The 21,326-nt window shown below is 50.0% G+C and overlaps 1 protein-coding gene across 1 annotated transcript in view; it reads right to left on the bottom strand.

Annotated features, from left to right (window-relative positions):
• The window catches only part of LOC123749736 (protein groucho), a gene marked incomplete in the record, with an annotated part of 135,633 nt that overhangs the window by 64,863 nt on the left and 49,444 nt on the right, over positions 1 to 21,326 (bottom strand). Inside the window, 1 exon segment of the mRNA XM_069323609.1 lies at positions 13,397 to 13,503. Within this exon segment, the coding sequence (XP_069179710.1) occupies positions 13,397 to 13,503 (107 nt within the window).

The following is a 21,326-nucleotide window of genomic DNA, read 5'->3' as shown; positions in this document are numbered from 1 at the left end:
GACGGTCGGTGTGTGTGTGTGTAGTAGTGACGGTCGTGTGTGTGTGTGTGTAGTAGTGACGGTCGTGTGTGTGTGTGTAGTAGTGACGGTCGTGTGTGTGTGTGTGTAGTAGTGACGGTCGTGTGTGTGTGTGTAGTAGTGACGGTCGTGTGTGTGTGTGTAGTAGTGACGGTCGTGTGTGTGGTGTGTAGTAGTGACGGTCGTGCGTAGCGACGTCGTGTGTGTGTAGTAGTGACGGTCGTGTGTGTGTGTGTAGTAGTGACGGTCGTGGTGTGTGTGTGTGTGTAGTAGTGACGGTCGTGTGTGTGGTGTGTGTAGTAGTGACGGTCGTTGTGTGTGTGTGTGTAGTGTGACGTCGTGTGTGTGTGTGTAAGTAGTGACGGTCGTGGTGTGTGTGTAGTAGTGACTGTCGTGTGTGTGTGTAGTAGTGACGGTCGTGTGTGTGTGTAGTAGTGACGGTCGTGGTGTGTGTGTAGTAGTGACGGTCGTGTGTGTGTGTGTAGTAGTGACGGTCGTGTGTGTGTGTGTAGTAGTGACGGTCGTGTGTGTGTGTGTAGTAGTGACGGTCGTGTGTGTGTGTGTGTAGTAGTGACGGTCGTGTGTGTGTGTGTGTAGTAGTGACGGTCGTGTGTGTGTGTGTGTAGTAGTGACGGTCGTGTGTGTGTGTGTAGTAGTGACGGTCGTGTGTGTTGTGTAGTAGTGACGGTCGTGTGTGTGTGTAGTAGTGACGGTCGTGTGTGTGTGTGTAGTAGTGACGGTCGTGTGTGTGTGTAGTAGTGACGGTCGTGTGTGTGTAGTAGTGACGGTCGTGTGTGTGTGTAGTAGTGACGGTCGTGTGTGTGTAGTAGTGACGGTCGTGTGTGTGTAGTAGTGACGGTCGTGTGTGTGTAGTAGTGACGGTCGTGTGTGTAGTAGTGACGGTCGTGTGTGTGTAGTAGTGACGGTCGTGTGTGTGTGTAGTTAGTGACGGTCGTGTGTGTGTAGTAGTGACGGTCGTGTGTGTGTGTAGTAGTGACGGTCGTGTGTGTGTGTAGTAGTGACGGTCGTGTGTGTGTGTAGTAGTGACGGTCGTGTGTGTGTAGTAGTGACGGTCGTGTGTGTGTGTAGTAGTGACGGTCGTGTGTGTGTAGTAGTGACGGTCGTGTGTGTGTAGTAGTGACGGTCGTGTGTGTGTAGTAGTGACGGTCGTGTGTGTGTAGTAGTGACGGTCGTGTGTGTGTAGTAGTGACGGTCGTGTGTGTGTAGTAGTGACGGTCGTGTGTGTGTAGTAGTGACGGTCGTGTGTGTGTGTAGTAGTGACGGTCGTGTGTGTGTAGTAGTGACGGTCGTGTGTGTGTAGTAGTGACGGTCGTGTGTGTGTAGTAGTGACGGTCGTGTGTGTGTAGTAGTGACGTCGTGTGTGTGTAGTAGTGACGGTCGTGTGTGTGTAGTAGTGACGGTCGTGTGTGTGTGTAGTAGTGACGGTCGTGTGTGTGTGTAGTAGTGACGGTCGTGTGTGTGTGTGTAGTAGTGACGGTCGTGTGTGTGTGTAGTAGTGACGGTCGTGTGGTGTGTGTGAGTGACGGTCGTGTGTGTGTGTGTAGTAGTGACGGTCCGTGTGTGTGTGTGTGTAGTAGTGACGGTCGTGTGGTGTGTGTGTAGTAGTGACGGTCGTGTTGTGTGTGTAGTAGTGACGGTCGTGTGTGTGTGTGTGTAGTAGTGACGGTCGTGTGTGTGTGTGTAGTAGTGACGGTCGTGTGTGGTGTGTTAGTAGTGACGGTCGTGTGTGTGTGTAGTAGTACGTCGTTAGTGACGGTCCGTGTGTGTGTAGTATGAGGTCGTGTGTTTAGTAGTGACGGTCGTGTGTGTGTAGTAGTGACGGTCGTGTGTGTGTAGTAGTGACGGTCGTGTGTGTGTAGTAGTGACGGTCGTGTGTGTGTAGTAGTGACGGTCGTGTGTGTGTAGTAGTGACGGTCGTGTGTGTGTAGTAGTGACGGTCGTGTGTGTGTAGTAGTGACGGTCGTGTGTGTGTAGTAGTGACGGTCGTGTGTGTGTAGTAGTGACGGTCGTGTGTGTGTAGTAGTGACGGTCGTGTGTGTGTAGTAGTGACGGTCGTGTGTGTGTAGTAGTGACGGTCGTGTGTGTGTAGTAGTGACGGTCGTGTGTGTGTAGTAGTGACGGTCGTGTGTGTAGTAGTGACGGTCGTGTGTGTGTGTAGTAGTGACGGTCGTGTGTGTGTGTAGTAGTGACGGTCGTGTGTGTGTAGTAGTGACGGTCGTGTGTGTGTAGTAGTGACGGTCGTGTGTGTGTAGTAGTGACGGTCGTGTGTGTGTGTAGTAGTGACGGTCGTGTGTGTGTAGTAGTGAAGATCGTGTGTGTGTAGTAGTGACGGTCGTGTGTGTGTGTGTAGTAGTGACGGTCGTGTGTGTGTGTGTAGTAGTGACGGTCGTGTGTGTGTGTAGTAGTGAAGATCGTGTGTGTGTAGTAGTGACGGTCGTGTGTGTGTGTAGTAGTGACGGTCGTGTGTGTGTGTGTGTAGTAGTGACGGTCGTGTGTGTGTGTAGTAGTGACGGTCGTGTGTGTGTGTAGTAGTGAAGATCGTGTGTGTGTAGTAGTGACGGTCGTGTGTGTGTGTAGTAGTGACGGTCGTGTGTGTGTGTGTAGTAGTGACGGTCGTGTGTGTGTGTAGTAGTGACGGTCGTGTGTGTGTGTAGTAGTGACGGTCGTGTGTGTGTGTGTAGTAGTGAAGATCGTGTGTAAGTGTGTGGAGTAAGATTGTTTTTAATGAAGATACTTACTTACTTACTTGCTCACTCACTCACTCACTCACTCACTCACTCACTCACTCACTCACTCACTCACTCACTCACTCACTCACTCACTCACTCACTCACTCACTCACTCACTCACTCACATTTGTAAATCCAGGCAGAGTTGTAAACGTTATTCTGGAGACACTGACATTGACGAGATGACATTGATGAGACACTGACGCATCAACACGTGCAGCAGGCCACAAGTATGAGAGGTGTCAGTACTGGATCAAAATATTCACCTGAAGGAAGACATAGTTGACATCCATTACCTTCCTCCCTCGTTGATCATGTCCTCTTAGATTTACACGTCACCTTTGTAAATGCACATTCATGACACTATGTAAAAAGACACGATTTACACGTCACCTTTGTAAATGCACATTCATGACACTATGTAAAAGACACATCTAACACTTTATGTAGGGCATACGTAAATCTGTGTATCTATGTATTTACGGATGTAGGTTAGCTTAGCATGTTAAAAGCACCGAATCACCTTCTGTGGTTGAGTGTTCAATAAACCCTTGAACATGTTTAACACTTCTCTAACCCTGTCCATGGAGGACAGAAGAAAATGTATATATGCTGGTTAGCATTGTAAATGTGTGGCCACGTCTGTGGTAGAAAATAATAATAATAATAAAAAGCTTTCAAATGTAGATATGATAGAGCCCAATAGGCTCAGCAACCTGTACACCTGTTGATTGACAGTTGAGAGGCGGGACCAAAGAGCCAGAGCTCAACCCCCGCAAGCACAACTAGGTGAGTATAACTAGGCGAGTACACTCACCTAGTTGTACACACTATCCCATCACCAGGGATGGTTACTGCCTATCCCTTGCCCCAGTGGCGCCTCTCCCCTAACCCACAGCCCCGTACCTCCTGCCTCACGTGGGCTGGACGCTAGAGCGACGGTCTCGCTTCATGCAGGTCGGCGTTCAATCCCCGACCGTCCATAAGTGGTTGGGCACTATTCCTTTCCCCCCGTCCCATCCCAAAATCCTGACCCCTTCCCAGTGCTATATAGTCGTAATGACTTGGTGCTTTCCCCTGATAGTTGCCTCATACTGGCCTTATATCCCTTGCGGTCACCCACACGAACCCTGTACCGTCACGCCTGCCACCAGTCCCCGGGCTCTAGCTCCTGGGTCCAGGTGAGGTGAGGGGGGGGGGGCCAATAATTTACCAGGTAAAGCCCAACCAGTTAACCTAATTAGAGATCCATTGATCGTGGAGGGTCGCTACCGCCCCCCCCCCTGCCCCCCCCCCCACTCCCTCCTTCCTCGTCTTCTCCAATTACTTTAATTATCTCTCCATCCTCTACTCCCTCCCTCCCTCCCTCTCTCTGTGTTAGAGATCCTTCTAGTCATCACCCAGGAGGTGGTGTGGATGTTCCTGTCATCATTCCGTCCCACCTTCATAAAACATGTCCCGGGTTCAACCTTCCTCACCGGCCCATATGGAGGGTTCAGTCCTCCATCCCGTCTCTTGAACACTACCCACATCCCACCCCCCGTGTTCATCACCCCCCCTCCCCCCCTCCCTCTTCCCATAATGGGGGTATTACGTGTGGCGAGAATTTCCTTCCTCGAAAGTTTTTTTTCAGAGATTGTGAGGGCCCTAAGCCTCTGGCTGGCCCACTAAGTGTTGCTTGTTTCTGTTTTACTTGGGCGGAGTGTGAGTATTTATGACTCGTATGGTCGCTTCAGTAAGATTTTGCCATATGTGTTTAACAACTTCTTCTGTGATGTTGAATCTTAATTGAAATCTTAATGGGTTTGTAACTGTGCACTGTGTTAGATAATGTTCCAGTGGTCTGTTGTGGTTGTAACTGTGCACTGTGTTAGATAATGTTCCAGTGGTCTGTTGTGGTTGTAACTGTGCACTGTGTTAGATAATGGTCCAGTGGTCTGGTGTGGTTGTAACTGTGCACTGTGTTAGATAATGTTCCAGTGGTCTGTTGTGCTTGTAACTGTGCACTGTGTTAGATAATGTTCCAGTGGTCTGTTGTGGCTGTAACTGTGCACTGTGTTAGATAATGTTCCAGTGGTCTGTTGTGGTTGTAACTGTGCACTGTGTTAGATAATGTTCCAGTGGTCTGTTGTGGCTGTAACTGTGCACTGTGTTAGATAATGTTCCAGTGGTCTGTTGTGGTTGTAACTGTGCACTGTGTTAGATAATGGTCCAGTGGTCTGTTGTGGTTGTAACTGTGCACTGTGTTAGATAATGTTCCAGTGGTCTGTTGTGGTTGTAACTGTGCACTGTGTTAGATAATGTTCCAGTGGTCTGTTGTGCTTGTAACTGTGCACTGTGTTAGATAATGTTCCAGTGGTCTGTTGTGGTTGTAACTGTGCACTGTGTTAGATAATGTTCCAGTGGTCTGTTGTGCTTGTAACTGTGCACTGTGTTAGATAATGGTCCAGTGGTCTGTTGTGGTTGTAACTGTGCACTGTGTTAGATAATGTTCCAGTGGTCTGTCGGGCATTTCTCCACAGTGCTGACATTTCCTCTCATCTTCCGGAACCTGTAAGCCTATTTCCCATGCACATGGGTATCCAAGCCTAATGCGATGTAAGTGTACTTCTGTTGCTCTACTGCTCCCTTTCATCAAACTAAGTGCTCGCCTATTTGTGCTTGCGGGGGTTGAGCTTTGGCTCTTTGGTCCCGCCTCTCAACTGTCAACCAACTGGTTCAGAGGAAGTGTTGGTGACGATAATGGTGTCAGGTTGACGGGGCTCTATACAGCAAGGCCGGTGACAGCTTGGAGCAGCCCGCAGGCCCACATATCCACTACAGCTTGGTTGGTCCGGCACTTCAAGAAAACTGGCTGTTTTCCCTTGAGGACACGAAGCTGTGAGGTGTATTATGGTGCTGTATCTGACCTCATACGTCAGGCTGCGAGCAGCCGCGTCCAACAGCCTGGTTGATCAGTCCAGCCCAAGTGAGGCGAAGGCGGGGTGGCAAAAACTGCACTCCGTCACACCATAACTTTTGACTGTTTGGCCGTCATTTGGTCTGACTGCTACTCTGTGCATGCTGTTTGACAGGAGGGAGAGTTCCTCCTGTCAAGAGGGCAAGTCATAAAGTAAACAAAGTAGGATATAGGAGATAGAGTAGGGCAAGTGCCATGCCCTACTTTACCTTAGGGCATGACACTGTCCATCACGACCAGTTGCTGCCTCGCCGCCTACTCTCTCCCCTCCCTCCCCCTACCCCTCTCCCCTCCCTCTCTCCCCAAAGGGGCCATCCACAAAGGGCCGGAAGCCCGCCAGCCAGAAAGCTCACTATGGAAAGATTAAGATTAAAAACAACAAGAGGAACATGGGATAATTAAGGGTGAGGGCGAGGCAGGGGAGGCGGTCCGCAGAGGGGAAACACCAGGGGAGGGGAGAGAGAGAGGGGAGAGGGGAGAGAGAGAGGTGAGAGAGGGGAGAGGGGAGAGAGAGAGGGGAGAGGTGAGAGAGGGGAGAGGTGAGAGAGGGGAGAGGTGAGAGAGAGAGGGGAGAGAGAGAGGGGAGAGAGAGGGGAGGAGTGTGGAAGTACGGGACCGAGAACACTGCAGTATGAGGGAAGTGGGTAAAATGTAAGAGGAAGATGGGAATAATGAACACACGGACGAACTAGGGGGGTAGAAGGGCAAGATGATGAAACAAGAAGCACCAGGGCAAGAAGAGAGAGGGAAGAGGAAACTACCAAAGGTGAAGAGGGGAAAATCAAGGAGGAGGAATAAAGATCAGTTTGTGGTAACACTCTTAGTCACACACGTGTCTATAGCCTGCAGGAATGTTGTAGCCAGATTAGTGTGTAAAATGTTGTTAGTAGTTCTCACTCTCGAGGTGTTGTCAGCAGCGGTAGTTAATGAGTACACGAGTGTGGTTAAGGCACTCTAGGCGGTGTTTTTTTTGTTTGTTTGTTTTGTTTTTTTATATTATTTTCTACCACAGACGTGGCCACACATTTACAATGCTAACTAGCATTAGGTGTGAGGCGGGCAAGACCCCCCACGGTGGATGACAGTGTTGAAGGGGTCACGTTGTACAGGTGACCATAAGTGATATTTTTGGGGGGGCGGCGTGATACATAAGGCTGGTGGGTGTGGCCGGAGGTGTGGGGGAGGGGGGGGGGTCAGAGACATAAATACCGAGGCTAGCACCTGGCGCAGTTCAGTGCTGTGCCGGACACTGAGGGAAGAGGCCACCAACTATGCCTGCCACAACCGGCTTAGTTGACATTGGTGCTACATGTACACCTTGGTACACACACACACACACACACACACACACACACACACACACACACACACACACACACACACACACACGGCACCTCCCAGGTCACCTCCCAGGTCGCATCCTCCCCAACTCAGCCCTCCTATACATCCCCCCTGCCTCAGCCTCCCACAACCCCCCTGTCCCTTCCACATTTGCACCTCCACAGCGATTCCCCTGCCCCTGCTACATCACACTTGTCAGCGACCCCAGTGGGTCAAGCCATGCCCTCCCCAAACCCACCTTCCCATCCCCCCTCCCCAAATACCCCTTCCCACTCCCCTGCCCCTTCTACCCCATTGACTTCAATTCCATCTACTCCATCCCAGCTTCCACTGCACCCCTCTTCCACTCACCCCCAAACCCCACCCAACCCTCACCCCTCCCATGCACCTCCAGCCCACATTTAACCCCCTCACCTTGTGACCCCCTAACACCTTCCCCCATCTCCCTCTTCCCCTCTTCTACCCCAAAACCCCCACCTACCCCCGATTCCCCCCTAACTAATATACCCTCTCTTCCACTCCCAGCACCCATGCTCCATTCTCATCTCAGCTCTCCGCCCTCAGTATCCCTCTTCCCCCCAACCTCTCAACCTCTATCTGACTCTCAGTCTCTCTCTATTTCTCAACCCCCCTATGCTATTCAGACCCCTAACTTTCAGACCCATTATGCCCTTCCTACCCCCCTAGATGCCCAGACCCCATTCGCCTACCAGGCACTCCCAGGCACCCCCCCACTCACCCCCACAGCCCCCACTTGCCCCCCAGACACCCCCCAGTTCCCCCCAGACCCCTGGTGAAAGGGGGAACTCTGACACCCGAGTTTCCAAGAAGAGTCTCAAGGTTTGGTACACCAATGCTGATGGGGTAGCCAATAAAGCAGAAGAGATAAAAGAAAGAGTTAGTGAGGCAGACCCAGACATAGTGGCAATAGTGGAAACTAAAATAAATGGCATGATCTCGGATGCAATCTTTCCAGAGGGGTACCAGGTGATAAGAAAAGAAAGGACACAGAGACAGGGAGGAGTGGCACTACTAATAAAGCGGAAATGGAAGTTTGATGAGCTGGAAAATCCGGGTACCAATGAAAGCACAAGCTTCATACATGGAACTCTGACAGTGGATGGGAAGAAGATTGTAATCTTGATACTCTACAATCCCCCACCAAACAGTAGAAGGCCCAGGCAGGAGTACGAGGACAGCAACAAGACATGTATGGATGAACTGCAGAGGGCAGCAACTTTAGCGCATAGAATGAGAGCGAAGCTGCTGGTCATGGGGGACCTAAATCACGGAGAGATAGATTGGGAAACGAGGAATCCCCATGGCGGGGAGGAGACCTGGGGAGCGAAGCTGGTAGACGTTATTGACAGGAATTTCCTAACACAGCATGTGAAAGAAGATACTAGGGAAAGAGGAGGGGATACGCCCAGCCTATTAGATCTCATTATCACTCAGAATGTAGAAGACATCGAGCAGTTGGAACATGAAATACCACTAGGAGCTAGTGACCATTGTGTCCTAGTCTTTGACTACATGATGGAGCTTAAAATTGTGACCAAAGGACAAGAGGTCCGGGAAAGGAGACTTGATTACAGAAAAGGGGACTACAGAAGGATAAGGGACTACCTGGGAGAAGTGCAGTGGGAGGAAGAACTTAGAGGAAAAACAGTGCAAGGTATGATGAACCAAGTCATATTGAAATGCAAGGAGGCTGAAGATAGATTTATTCCAACAATAAAGGAAAAAAGCAGGAGGGAATATAATAACCCATGGTTTAATAGACAGTGTCAGGAAGCAAAGGTGAGAAGCAGGAGGGAGTGGAGGAAGTACAGAAGACAAAGGACAGAGGACAACAGGATTAGATGTAACAGAGCTAGGAATGATTACATTAACATAAGACGAGTGTCGGAAAGAAATTATGAGAACGATATTGCAGTCAAAGCGAAAAAGCAACCAAAATTACTACATAGCCATATAAGAAGGAAGATGTCGGTAAATGACCAAGTGACAAGACTGAGGAAAACAGAAGGGGCATATACAGAAAGCGACAAGGAAATCTGCGAGGTACTGAATGCAAAATTCCATGGAGTGTTCACAACCGAGCCTGAGCAGCTCCCATTGTTAGAAGAGATTACCCAAGATGAAAGACTATCGGATATAGAGGTGACAGCAGAGGATGTAATGAAACAGTTGACAACACTGGATGCAAATAAAGCTGTTGGACCAGACAAAGTATCACCGTGGATACTTAAAGAGGCAGCGCAGGCTCTCAGCGTGCCTCTGGCAATGATCTTTAATGAGTCACTTATGTCGGGAGAATTGCCCAGTTGCTGGAAGGAGGCAAATGTCGTACCGATTTTCAAAAAGGGTGATAGGGAGGAGGCACTTAACTACAGACCCGTATCACTGACAAGCATCCCCTGCAAAAATACTTGAAAGAATAATTAGGCTAAGACTTGTTGAGCACCTGGAGAGCATTGGGTTTGTAAACAAGCACCAACATGGGTTCTGGACAGGGAAATCATGCCTAACAAACCTTTTAGAATTCTATGATAAAGTAACAAGGATAAGGCAGGACAGAGAAGGCTGGGCAGACTGCATATTTCTTGACTGCCAAAAGGCCTTTGATACGGTACCGCACATGAGACTGCTATACAAACTTGAGAGGCAGGCAGGAGTAAGCGGAAAGGCCCTAGTATGGGTGAAGAACTACCTAACAGGAAGGAGCCAGAGGGTAATGGTAAGGGGCGAAAAGTCGGACTGGCGAACAGTAACAAGTGGAGTACCTCAAGGATCGGTGCTGGGACCAATCCTCTTTCTAATTTACGTAAATGATATGTTTACAGGAGTGGAATCATACATGTCAATGTTTGCAGATGACGCAAAATTAATGAGAAGAGTTGTGACAGACGAGGATTGTAGGATCCTCCAAGAGGACTTAAACAGGCTGCAGAGATGGTCAGGGAAATGGCTACTGGAGTTTAACACCAGTAAATGTAAAGTTATGGAAATGGGATCAGGTGACAGGAGACCAAAGGGACAGTACACAATGAAGGGGAACAGCCTACCTGTAACGATTCGAGAAAGAGACCTGGGAGTGGATGTGACACCTAATCTAACTCCTGAGGCACATATAAATAGGATAACGACAGCAGCGTACTCTACACTGGCGAAAATTAGAACTTCATTCAGAAACCTAAATGAGGAAGCTTTTAGGGCGCTTTACACTGCCTACGTGAGACCCGTCTTAGAGTATGCCGCGCCATCATGGAGCCCCCACCTGAAGAAACACATAAAGAAACTGGAGAAGGTTCAGAGGTTTGCGACGAGGCTTGTCCCAGAGCTACGAGGGATGGGATATGAAGAGCGGCTGAAGGAACTGAACCTTACGACACTAGAGAAAAGAAGGGAGAGAGGAGATATGATAGGGACATATAAAATACTCGGGGGAATTGACAAAGTGGAAATAGATCAAATGTTCACACGTAATAATAACAGAACGAGGGGACATGGGTGGAAACTGGAAACTCAGATGAGTCACAGAGATGTTAGGAAGTTTTCTTTTAGCGTGAGAGTAGTAGAAAAATGGAATGCACTTGGGGAACAGGTTGTGGAAGCAAATACTATTCATACTTTTAAAACTAGGTATGATAGGGAAATGGGACAGGAGTCATTGCTGTAAACAACCGATAGCTAGAAAGGCGGGATCCAAGAGTCAATGCTCGATCCTGCAAGCACATATAGGTGAGTACACAATAGAGCCCAATAGGCTCAGGAATCTGTACACATGTTGAGAGGCGGGACCAAAGAGCCAGAGCTCAACCCCCGCAAACACAACTAGGTGAGCACACACACACTAGGTATAATCAAGTTGGGGGTTTGACAGCTGAGAGGACGTCACTCTGGACTCGTAATCCTAGGGTCAGAGTTCGATTCCGGCTGATGGCACAAACAAAATAGCCGGAGTTTCTTTCACCCTGGTGCTCTGTTCACCTAGCAGTAAACAGGTACCTGGGAGTTTAACAGCTGCAACAGGCTACACCGTGGAGATACATGTATATGTATGCATGTATGTGTGTGTGGAGACAGACAAGAGTAAATACACACGTGCGCGCGCACACAATACACCAGAGGTATAAAGAGTGTTAGCGGGTGATAATTTAGGAAGACAGTAATTGTGGAGGTGGGGAGGTAATTCACACCCACAAACCCAGCCGCCATAACCACATAACACTCCAGTAACGTTACCATCACCTTCACTACCACACACACCCACTTCTCACCCCTCCCCACACACACCACACACACACACACACACACACCCACACACACCACACACACAACATGGGTGGAAACTGGAAACTCAGATGAGTCACAGAGATGTTAGGAAGTTTTCTTTTAGCGTGAGAGTAGTAGAAAAATGGAATGCATTTGGGGAACAGGTTGTGGAAGCAAATACTATTCATACTTTTAAAACTAGGTATGATAGGGAAATGGGACAGGAGTCATTGCTGTAAACAACCGATAGCTAGAAAGGCGGGATCCAAGAGTCAATGCTCGATCCTGCAAGCACAAATAAGTGAGTACACACACACACACACACACACACACACACACACACACACACACACACACACACACACACACACACACACACACACACACACCAGTACACGGTGGAGGCCAAGACCGTCAGTAGTTTCAAAGTGTTATATGACAAAGAGTACTGGGAAGACGGGACACCACGAGCGTGGCTCTCATCCTGTAACTATACTTGGCTAACTACACTTGGGTAATTACAGATTACACTGGTGTCAGGCCACCCACGACTGGCTCCAATTGTTGTCAAATCGTTAATCAAATACAATTTCAATGTTAGTAGCCAAGTTAATTTAGGAACAAAGGGAGGGGGTGAATAACTTACTGCTGGGGGCCAGATAACTGCTCCCTGCAACACTGATATCATTCACGATAACACAAAGTGATGAATGAGAGCACGAAGATTACTTTACTTCAACAAGTTCACAAGAACCGTGACGAGTGTTCGAACCTACGACCGAGAGCATCCCATACGCTGCCTTAATCGCCTGAGCTACAACATGGTTAAAAGAATTGCAACCGGAATTACTAAAGAATTACTTTAGTTCACAACTGTGATTTATTAAACAATAATTGGCAATAACTTTACGTCTATAATTCCTATCTCAGTACTGACCCCCCCCCCCACAACACCAGGTACTGACCCCCCCCCCACAACACCAGGTACTGACCCCCCCCACAACACCAGGTACTGACCCCCCCCCCACAACACCAGGTACTGACCCCCCCCACAACACCAGGTACTGACCCCCCCCACAACACCAGGTACTGACCCCCCCCCCACAACACCAGGTACTGACCCCCCCCACAACACCAGGTACTGACCCCCCCCCCACAACACCAGGTACTGACCCCCCCCACAACACCAGGTACTGACCCCCCCCCACAACACCAGGTACTGACCCCCCCCACAACACCAGGTACTGACCCCCCCCCCACAACACCAGGTACTGACCCCCCCCACAACACCAGGTACTGACCCCCCCACAACACCAGGTACTGACCCCCCCCCATAACACCAGGTACTGACCCCCCCCCCACAACACCAGGTACTGACCCCCCCCCCACAACACCAGGTACTGACCCCCCCCCCACAACACCAGGTACTGACCCCCCCCCCACAACACCAGGTACTGACCCCCCCCCACAACACCAGGTACTGACCCCCCCCCACAACACCAGGTACTGACCCCCCCCCCACAACACCAGGTACTGACCCCCCCCACAACACCAGGTACTGACCCCCCCCCCCACAACACCAGGTACTGACCCCCCCCCACAACACCAGGTACTGACCCCCCCCCACAACACCAGGTACTGACCCCCCCCCACAACACCAGGTACTGACCCCCCCCCAACAACACCAGGTACTGACCCCCCCCCACAACACCAGGTACTGACCCCCCCCCAACAACACCAGGTACTGACCCCCCCCCACAACACCAGGTACTCACCCCCCCCACAACACCAGGTACTGACCCCCCCCCCACAACACCAGGTACTGACCCCCCCCCCCCACAACACCAGGTACTGACCCCCCCCCCCAACAACACCAGGTACTGACCCCCCCCCCCCCAACAACACCAGGTACTGACCCCCCCCCACAACACCAGGTACTCACCCCCCCCACAACACCAGGTACTGACCCCCCCCCCACAACACCAGGTACTGACCCCCCCCCCACAACACCAGGTACTGACCCCCCCCCCCCACAACACCAGGTACTCACGCGTGATACTGGGACTGCAGGAAGTTGAACTCCTCCTTGATGCGGTCGCAGGTCTCAGCGATGGTGAACTTGAGTTGTCCAGGCCCGGCAGGCGGCGCAGGAGGACCCTGTCAACACAACCAAACATCAACATCTGTCAACACAACACCTGTCAACGCCTGTCAACACAACCTGCTTCAAGCACACGCCTGCTTCAGGCACACACCTGCTTCAGGCACACACCTGCTTCAGGCACACACCTGCTTCAGGCACACACCTGCTTCAGGCACACACCTGCTTCAGACACACACCTGCTTCAGACACACACGTGCTTCAGACACACACGTGCTTCAGACACACACGTGCTTCAGACACACACCTGCTTCAGACACACACCTGCTTCAGACACACACCTGCTTCAAGCACACACCTGCTTCAGGCACACACCTGCTTCAGGCACACACCTGCTTCAGGCACACACCTGCTTCAGGCACACACCTGCTTCAGACACACACCTGCTTCAAGCACACACCTGCTTCAGGCACACACCTGCTTCAGACACACACCTGCTTCAGGCACACACCTGCTTCAGACACACACCTGCTTCAGGCACACACCTGCTTCAGGCACACACCTGCTTCAGGCACACACCTGCTTCAGGCACACACCTGCTTCAGACACACACCTGCTTCAGACACACACCTGCTTCAGACACACACCTGCTTCAGACACACACCTGCTTCAGGCAACCCTTCATCATATATTACAAACAATATACACTCAACATCCAAGTCCATAAAACAAATTAAATGGCTTAAAGTACTAAAGTCTAAAGTATTATGAGTAAATTAAAATATAAGCAAAAGTCATGCAATTATTATTAACAAATTCATACGGGAGAGAATGTTGAAATAGAGGGAATACAGAGAACATATACGGCACGCATACACGCGATCAACCACCTTAATTATTGGCGTCGTCTCAAAGCTCTCAAAATGTACTCACTAGAATGGAGACGAGAGAGATATCAAATAATATAGTGATTAATATATATCTATGTGCTTCTCTACCTGTCCCAGTCTGCCTGCCTGTCAAGACAGTCCCCTGCTTGCCCACCGTCAAGTACTCAACCACTACGACAAAATCACTGAGGCATTAGAAGAAAAACAGCAACAGCCTGGTGGACCAGACTCTCACAAGTCAAGCCTGACCTCGGGCCGGGCTTGGGGAGTAGAAGAACTCCCAGAACCCCATCAAGCAGGTATATGTGGGCCTGCGGGCCGCTCCAAGCAACAGCCTGGTGGACCAAACTCTCACAAGTCAAGCCTGGCCTCGGGCCGGGCTTGGGGAGTAGAAGAACTCCCATAACCCCATCAACCAGGTATATGTGGGCCTGCGGGCCGCTCCAAGCAACAGCCTGGTGGACCAAACTCTCTCAAGTCAAGCCTGGCCTCGGGCCGGGCTTGGGGAGTAGAAGAACTCCCAGAACCCCATCAACCAGGTATATGTGGGCCTGCGGGCCGCTCCAAGCAACAGCCTGGTGGAGCAAGCCTTCACAAGTCTCACCTGGGAAGCCGAAGCACTCAAAAAGCCTGAACCAGCTACAGTGCGTTGCTCCCCTGGGCCGCCAAGTGCGCCTGTCATCAACACCATAAACCAAGCGCATGAGAGAACAGATTACAGACCCTGACGGAGCAATGCTCACTAGAGAATCATCACGTCGCTCCATGCAGGTCGGCGTTCAATCCCCGACCGTCCACAAGTGGTTGGGCACCATTCCTTCCCCCCGTCCCATCCCAAATCCTTATCCTAATCCTTTCCCAGTGCTATATAGTCGTAATGGTTTGGTGCTTTCCCCTGATAATTCAATTCACTACCTCTCTATAACGTCCTTCACGAATGAATGAATGAATGAATGAATGAATATAAGAATGCATGTTTTATGATCGCACAGGACCTTCAGGCTGCAAACTGTCATCTGGGAAACGGAACAATTTGATCTATACATGACAAATCAATTGTCGAAAGGCTTCAATAACGGCAAAGTGACTTGAGGCTGGTAGGCGCCTCCTTGCGCAGAGAGGCGCCGCTCAAGACGTTCCTTGGTCCTCCACCACCGGGCGAGGCAAAGACTGAAGTGAACACAGAACAATGAGAACAAAGACTGGACTGAACACACAATAATGAGAACAAAGTCTGGAGGGAACTGAGGGGAAATAATAGCACGGTCAATACACCACCTGGTTGACACCTGGTTGTTCACCACAACCTGAACACAACACATGCCAATAGGATGCCTTCCCCCACCACCTGCCAACCCCCCCCCCTAGCCCCCAGCCGAGGGGGGGGGGAGGTTCAACCCAAGACGGGTCGACATAATAACAAATGGTAGATGTGAACACCGGCGGATATCTTGTTAATGACATTCCATTAGTCTCCCTCCCATATGGTGTATGTCTCCCCCCAACAACCACCACCACTACCAGTCCCCCCCCCCCCACCACCACCATAATTACGAGGATAGTGGTGGTGGTGGGTGGAGTCCTGCGCCCTCCACCAACAATTACTGGTAATGGAGAGTAAGGGGTCTCTTGTGCCTCCTACATCCACCATCTCACCCTCCACCTCCACTCCTATCTACCCCATCCCCGTCCTTCCTCTTATCTTGGTTATCTTGAGATGATTTCGGGGCTTAGCGTCCCCGCGGCCCGGTCTTCGACCAGGCCTCCACCCCCAGGAAGCAGCCCGTAGCAGCTGACTAACTCCCAGGTACCTAATTACTGCTAAATATCAGGGGGGGGCATCTCCCGCATTTTAACCGGCCACAAACAAGTGGCCGAGCAGGTCCTGCTCTAGTCCACAATTATGTTTACCTGGAGGTTACCTGCAGAGGGTTCCCAGAGTTGTTCTACTCGCCTCACTCACCACTCGTGTTCCTCAGGTTACCTTGCGACCTTGCGATGATTTCGGGGCTTAGCGTCCCCGCGGCCCGGTCCTCGACCAGGCCTCCACCCCCAGGAAGCAGCCCGTGACAGCTGACTAACACCCAGGTACCTATTTTACTGTTAGGTAACATTGGTATAGGGTGAAAGAAACTCTGCCCATTGTTTCTCGCCGGCGCCTGGGATCGAACCCAGGATCACAAGTTCAGCGTGCTGTCCGCTCGGCCGACCGGCTCCCTGTAGTTATCCTGCAATTACATATAGTTCTTCTACTCTCCCAAGCCCAGCTGGGAGCCACGTTTGGCCGGTTATAACTTGATCTATCATTCTGTTGCTCGTAGCGGCCAGCATGCTCACCATAACATCTGTATGTATATGTATTCCCAGCAGAAAACGACAGGTTGGATAACAAGAACTTTTCACACTAGAGATGCTATACCGATGATGATACTCTTCAAGACGCTTGTGCTCTCTAGAGTGGAGTACTGCTGCACAATGACAGCCCCTTTCAAAGCTGGAGAAATTGCTGACCTGGGGCCAGATTCACGAAAGCACTTACGCAAGCACTTACGAACCTGTACATCTTTGGCGGCTTCGTTTACAATTATTAAACAGTTAATGAGCTCCGAAGCACCAGGAGGCTGTTTATAACAATAAAAACAGTTGAATGGCAAGTTTTCATGCTTGTAAACTATTTAATAAATGTAACCAAAGCCGTCTATGATTGAGGAAAGATGTACACGTTCTTAAGTGTTTGCGTAAGTCCTTTCGTGAATCTGGCCGCTGGAGAGCGTGCAGAGATCCTTTACTGCTAGAATCCACTCGGTAAAACATCTAAACTATTGGGACCGACTAAAGAGCCTAAATCTGTACTCCCTTGAGCGCAGGCGGGAGATACATAATATCCTGTAATTACGTAGAAAACTACGTAATTACAGCATATTATGTTTTACTACTTTCTACGTAAACACGTGGAAAATAATAATAGGGTGCAGGTCCCGTCCAGCCTCATACGTCAGGCTGCACGCAGCCACCTCCAACAGCCTGGTTGACCAACCCAGTGGGCTGGTCGGAGACTGGGCCGCGGGGCTCTTGATCCCCGGAAACTACACAAGGTAGATAGACGTGTACTCAAAGGCCAAAAATTTGTACTAGAAAATGGCAGCGGTTCCCGAATTTGACTTAGAATCCCATTTTCTGTTTTGGGTCCTCTGGTAGGTTAGCATAAGGTGCACTTTAGCACGACAGTTTCTAGACGTTGGGGAACCGGTCGGACAGCACGCTGGACTTGTGATTCTGTGGTCCCGGGTTCGATCCCGGGCGCCGGCGAGAAACAATGGCCAGAGTTTCTTTCACCCTATGTCCCTGTTACCTAGCAGTAAAATAGGTACATGGGTGTTAGTCAGCTGTCACGGGCTGCTTCCTGGTCAGGATAAGGATTTGGGGTGGGACGGGGGAAAGGAATGGTGCCCAACCACTTATGGACGGTCGGAGGATTGAACGCCGACCTGCATGAAGCGAGACCGTCGCTCTACCGTCCAGCCCAAGTGATTGGGCCCAACAGACGTGAGATCACAGGAACATCATGGAACGTTAGATGCCTGTAACAGTTCCACAACATTTGGACCATTATCATCCCCATTGCTCTTCTAGCTACCATATAATTGTCAGAAGCAAACTTATTGGTATTTATCATCTTTGAGTTCCCACCCCCCCCCCCGTCCCATCCCAAATGCCTATCCTGACCCCCTTCCCAGTGATACATAGTCGTAATGGCTTGGTGCTTTGTAGTAGTAGTAGTAGCAGTATGCTGCTACTACTACTAGTCCAGCAAGTCCAGTCCAGATTCGAACTAGTCCAGCAAGTGCTGCTGCAGCTACAGCAGCATCATCATCATCATCATATCATCATCATTGAGTGTCAATGACCCCGCCACAGTTTTGTCACATGTTGGATAAAGTCCTTCATCTCTTACAATTGCTGATGATTCTACAGTGTAAATGTAATTGATCTCTGCTCAAATGAATAACTGTTGATCAGTCTACATTGGTCTGTTGATCAGTCTACATGAATAACTGTTGATCACTGTACACTGGTTGTCAGTAGTTTGCATACTAGGATAGTCAGCAGTCAGTCCCAACTGCTGACTTTCCTCTGTAGTCACAGGTAATTATCAAGAGATATTACAGGTCATTAGAGGATAATTGAGCAGAGGTGGTCACAGGTGTTGGTGCTTGTGTCATTACAAGTGATGATAGCAATAGTTGTCAACCGTTATTGTAATGGTTATCTTCTTATCTTGACGTTATCTTCAGATCATTTCGGGGCTTAGCGTCCCCGCGGCCCGGTCCTCGACCAGGCCTCCTTTTTGTTACGCACCCCCCAGGAAGCAGCCCGTAGCAGCTAACTGCCAGGCACCTATTTACTGCTAGGTAACAGGAGCGTCAGGGGGAAAGAAACATTTTGCCCATTTGTCTCCGCCTCCACCGGGGATCGAACCCGGGACCTCAGGACTATGAATCCGAAGCGCTCTCCACCCAGCTGTCAGGTGGTACAATGGTGGCAGCGGTGTTACAATGGTGTCAAAAAGCAATGGTGGCAGCGGTGGTACAATGGTGGCAGCGGTGGTACAATGGTACAAGGGAGCTGGTCGGCCGAGCGGACAGCACGCGGGACTTGTGATCCTGTGGTCCTGGGTTCGATCCCAGGCGCCGGCGAGAAACAATGGGCAGAGTTTCTTTCACCCTATGCCCCTGTTACCTAACAGTAAAATAGGTACCTGGGTGTTAGTCAGCTGTCACGGGCTGCTTCCTGGGGGTGGAGGCCTGGTCGAGGACCGGGCCGCGGGGACACTAAAAAGCCCCGAAATCATCTCAAGATAACCTCAAGATGGTGGCAGCGGTGGTACAATGGTGGCAGCGGTGGTACAATGGTGGCAGCGGTGGTGTTAAAGTACCCTAGTGGTGCTGGTTCGACACCCGGCCACCACAGTAATCATGTGGGTAGCACAACCAACAACCTGACTGATCACACGTGGCTACCATAAGAGCGCAACAAGCTCAGGAACCTGTACACCAGTAGCTTGCGAGTCGAGAGGCGGGACCATAGAGGCCAAGCAAGCACATCTAGGTGAGTACTACTACAAGTACAAACCTATCAGAGAAAAACATCTTTGATAGACTTGCTTCTAGACACAATTTCTAAATGAAATACCATCCAAGGGGACGACCTGAGAAGATAAGGGGGCTTCTATGGGCCGGAGCAGCGCAGGTGAGAGAAGGGGAGGGAAAGGGATGGAAGACGAGGGGAGAGGAAGAGTGGGGGAAGGGAGGGAAGTGGGGAAGGCTAGGAGGGAAGTGGGGAAGGCTAGGAGGGAAGGGGGCAGTAACCCACGTGGAGGTAACGGGTAGTGGTAGACCACAGGAACGCCACCACCACAGCCCCCACCACAAGCATCACACCACCACCTTGAGGTTACCTTGAGCTGCTTCCGGGGCTTAGCGTCCCCGCGGCCCGGTCGTCGACCAGGCCTCCTGGTTGCTGGACTGATCAACCAGGCTCTTGGACCACCACCACGGCAAGCGAAGCATCAAGATGCTTGTGGTGGGAGAGAACCCGGACCCTTACGGTTCTCCAGCCTCCCACATGCTTCTCCTCCACCCACATGCTGGTTCACCGTGGTTCACAGTAGTGCAGGCAACTAGATAATTGCCGTCATCAGTAATTACGTGTGAACCACCCGAGATGAGAGAGGCTGTTCACCCCAACTGTTGTGGTCAGTGGACGGCATATATGAACCATCCCGTCATCTCATAACACTACACCTCAACTTGACGTGACAAAATAGCCAACGGCCTAAAATATGGTGTGCTATGAATGAGTGTACAGTGTACCGTGCAGCACACCGTAAGGCGACTGTCTTCTCTCTCTCCCCTTCCCTCCTCTATCATGCTTCTTCCCTTTCTCCCATTCATTACCCTTCACTAATGTTCCATTCACTCTTTATCCTTCCCATTGTTTGTATCTGCCATCTCTAGCATCACCTTGCTCCTCTCCTCCCTCATCTCTCACTTCCCTCACCTCTCACCCTCTCCTCCCCAGGTGGGATCTAAGGAGGAGAGGACTGCTCATCTCCACCTCCTCACAAGTTTTGTAATAATAGGTATTTGTATGGTCAGCACAGTAACGGGACCAGGCAATGTGATGTAGTCATTGTGGTAGTTCACCTTGGCTATAGACACATCTGGCAGGTTAGTGAGGCTGAGCCACTACCAGAATACTCAGACTGTAAACTCTGTGATAAACCTTTAATGCATTCACTAGAACACTATATTGATGAATGTGAAACCGTAAAGGACTTTAGACCTCCTGGCTTCTTGTACCACCAACTGTGTAACTATTTTATTGACTCAGGTGTTCTGGACGACATCCTAACAATTTACCCAAAATTTGCTTGTCCATTTTACAGAATGAAGAACAATTGTTATTTATATTACTTCTAAGCTGCATCACTTATGAACCCATCCCTGCCCTTGTGTGGCAGTGAACAATAGAAAGTTGTTTTCACATATCCATACATTAAAACATTGATTGTAACCGTGATATATATGTGCTTCAGCCTACAGTTTAGACCTATTGTCTTGTGTATGACCCTCTGTCCTGCGTGACAGTGAATACCAGCATTATCCTCACTCTAATAAGACTATCAAAATCCTCAGATTTAGCAAAACTGTAATTAAATTTATCAATAAAGATGTTAATAATAATATTAAACTCCTCACAACCAGGGAAACCAAACCCCGCTATGCAGACGTTGTAAATGAAACCCTGCCAAGGTCAGGGTCTGACCTTGTAGTTTTAAAGCACTTATAAAATGAAGTTTTATACGTGAATTAAAGGAGACTGCCAGCGTTTGATACATGTTTACATACATGTTTACATACATACATGTTTACATACATACATGTTTACATACATACATGTTTACATACATGTTTACATACATGTTT

Source organism: Procambarus clarkii, chromosome 13, assembly GCF_040958095.1.
Source record: "Procambarus clarkii isolate CNS0578487 chromosome 13, FALCON_Pclarkii_2.0, whole genome shotgun sequence".
Classification (NCBI taxonomy): Eukaryota; Metazoa; Arthropoda; class Malacostraca; order Decapoda; family Cambaridae; genus Procambarus; species Procambarus clarkii.
Note: the sequence above shows the minus strand (reverse complement) of the source record. Positions and strands in the feature narration are given on the sequence as shown.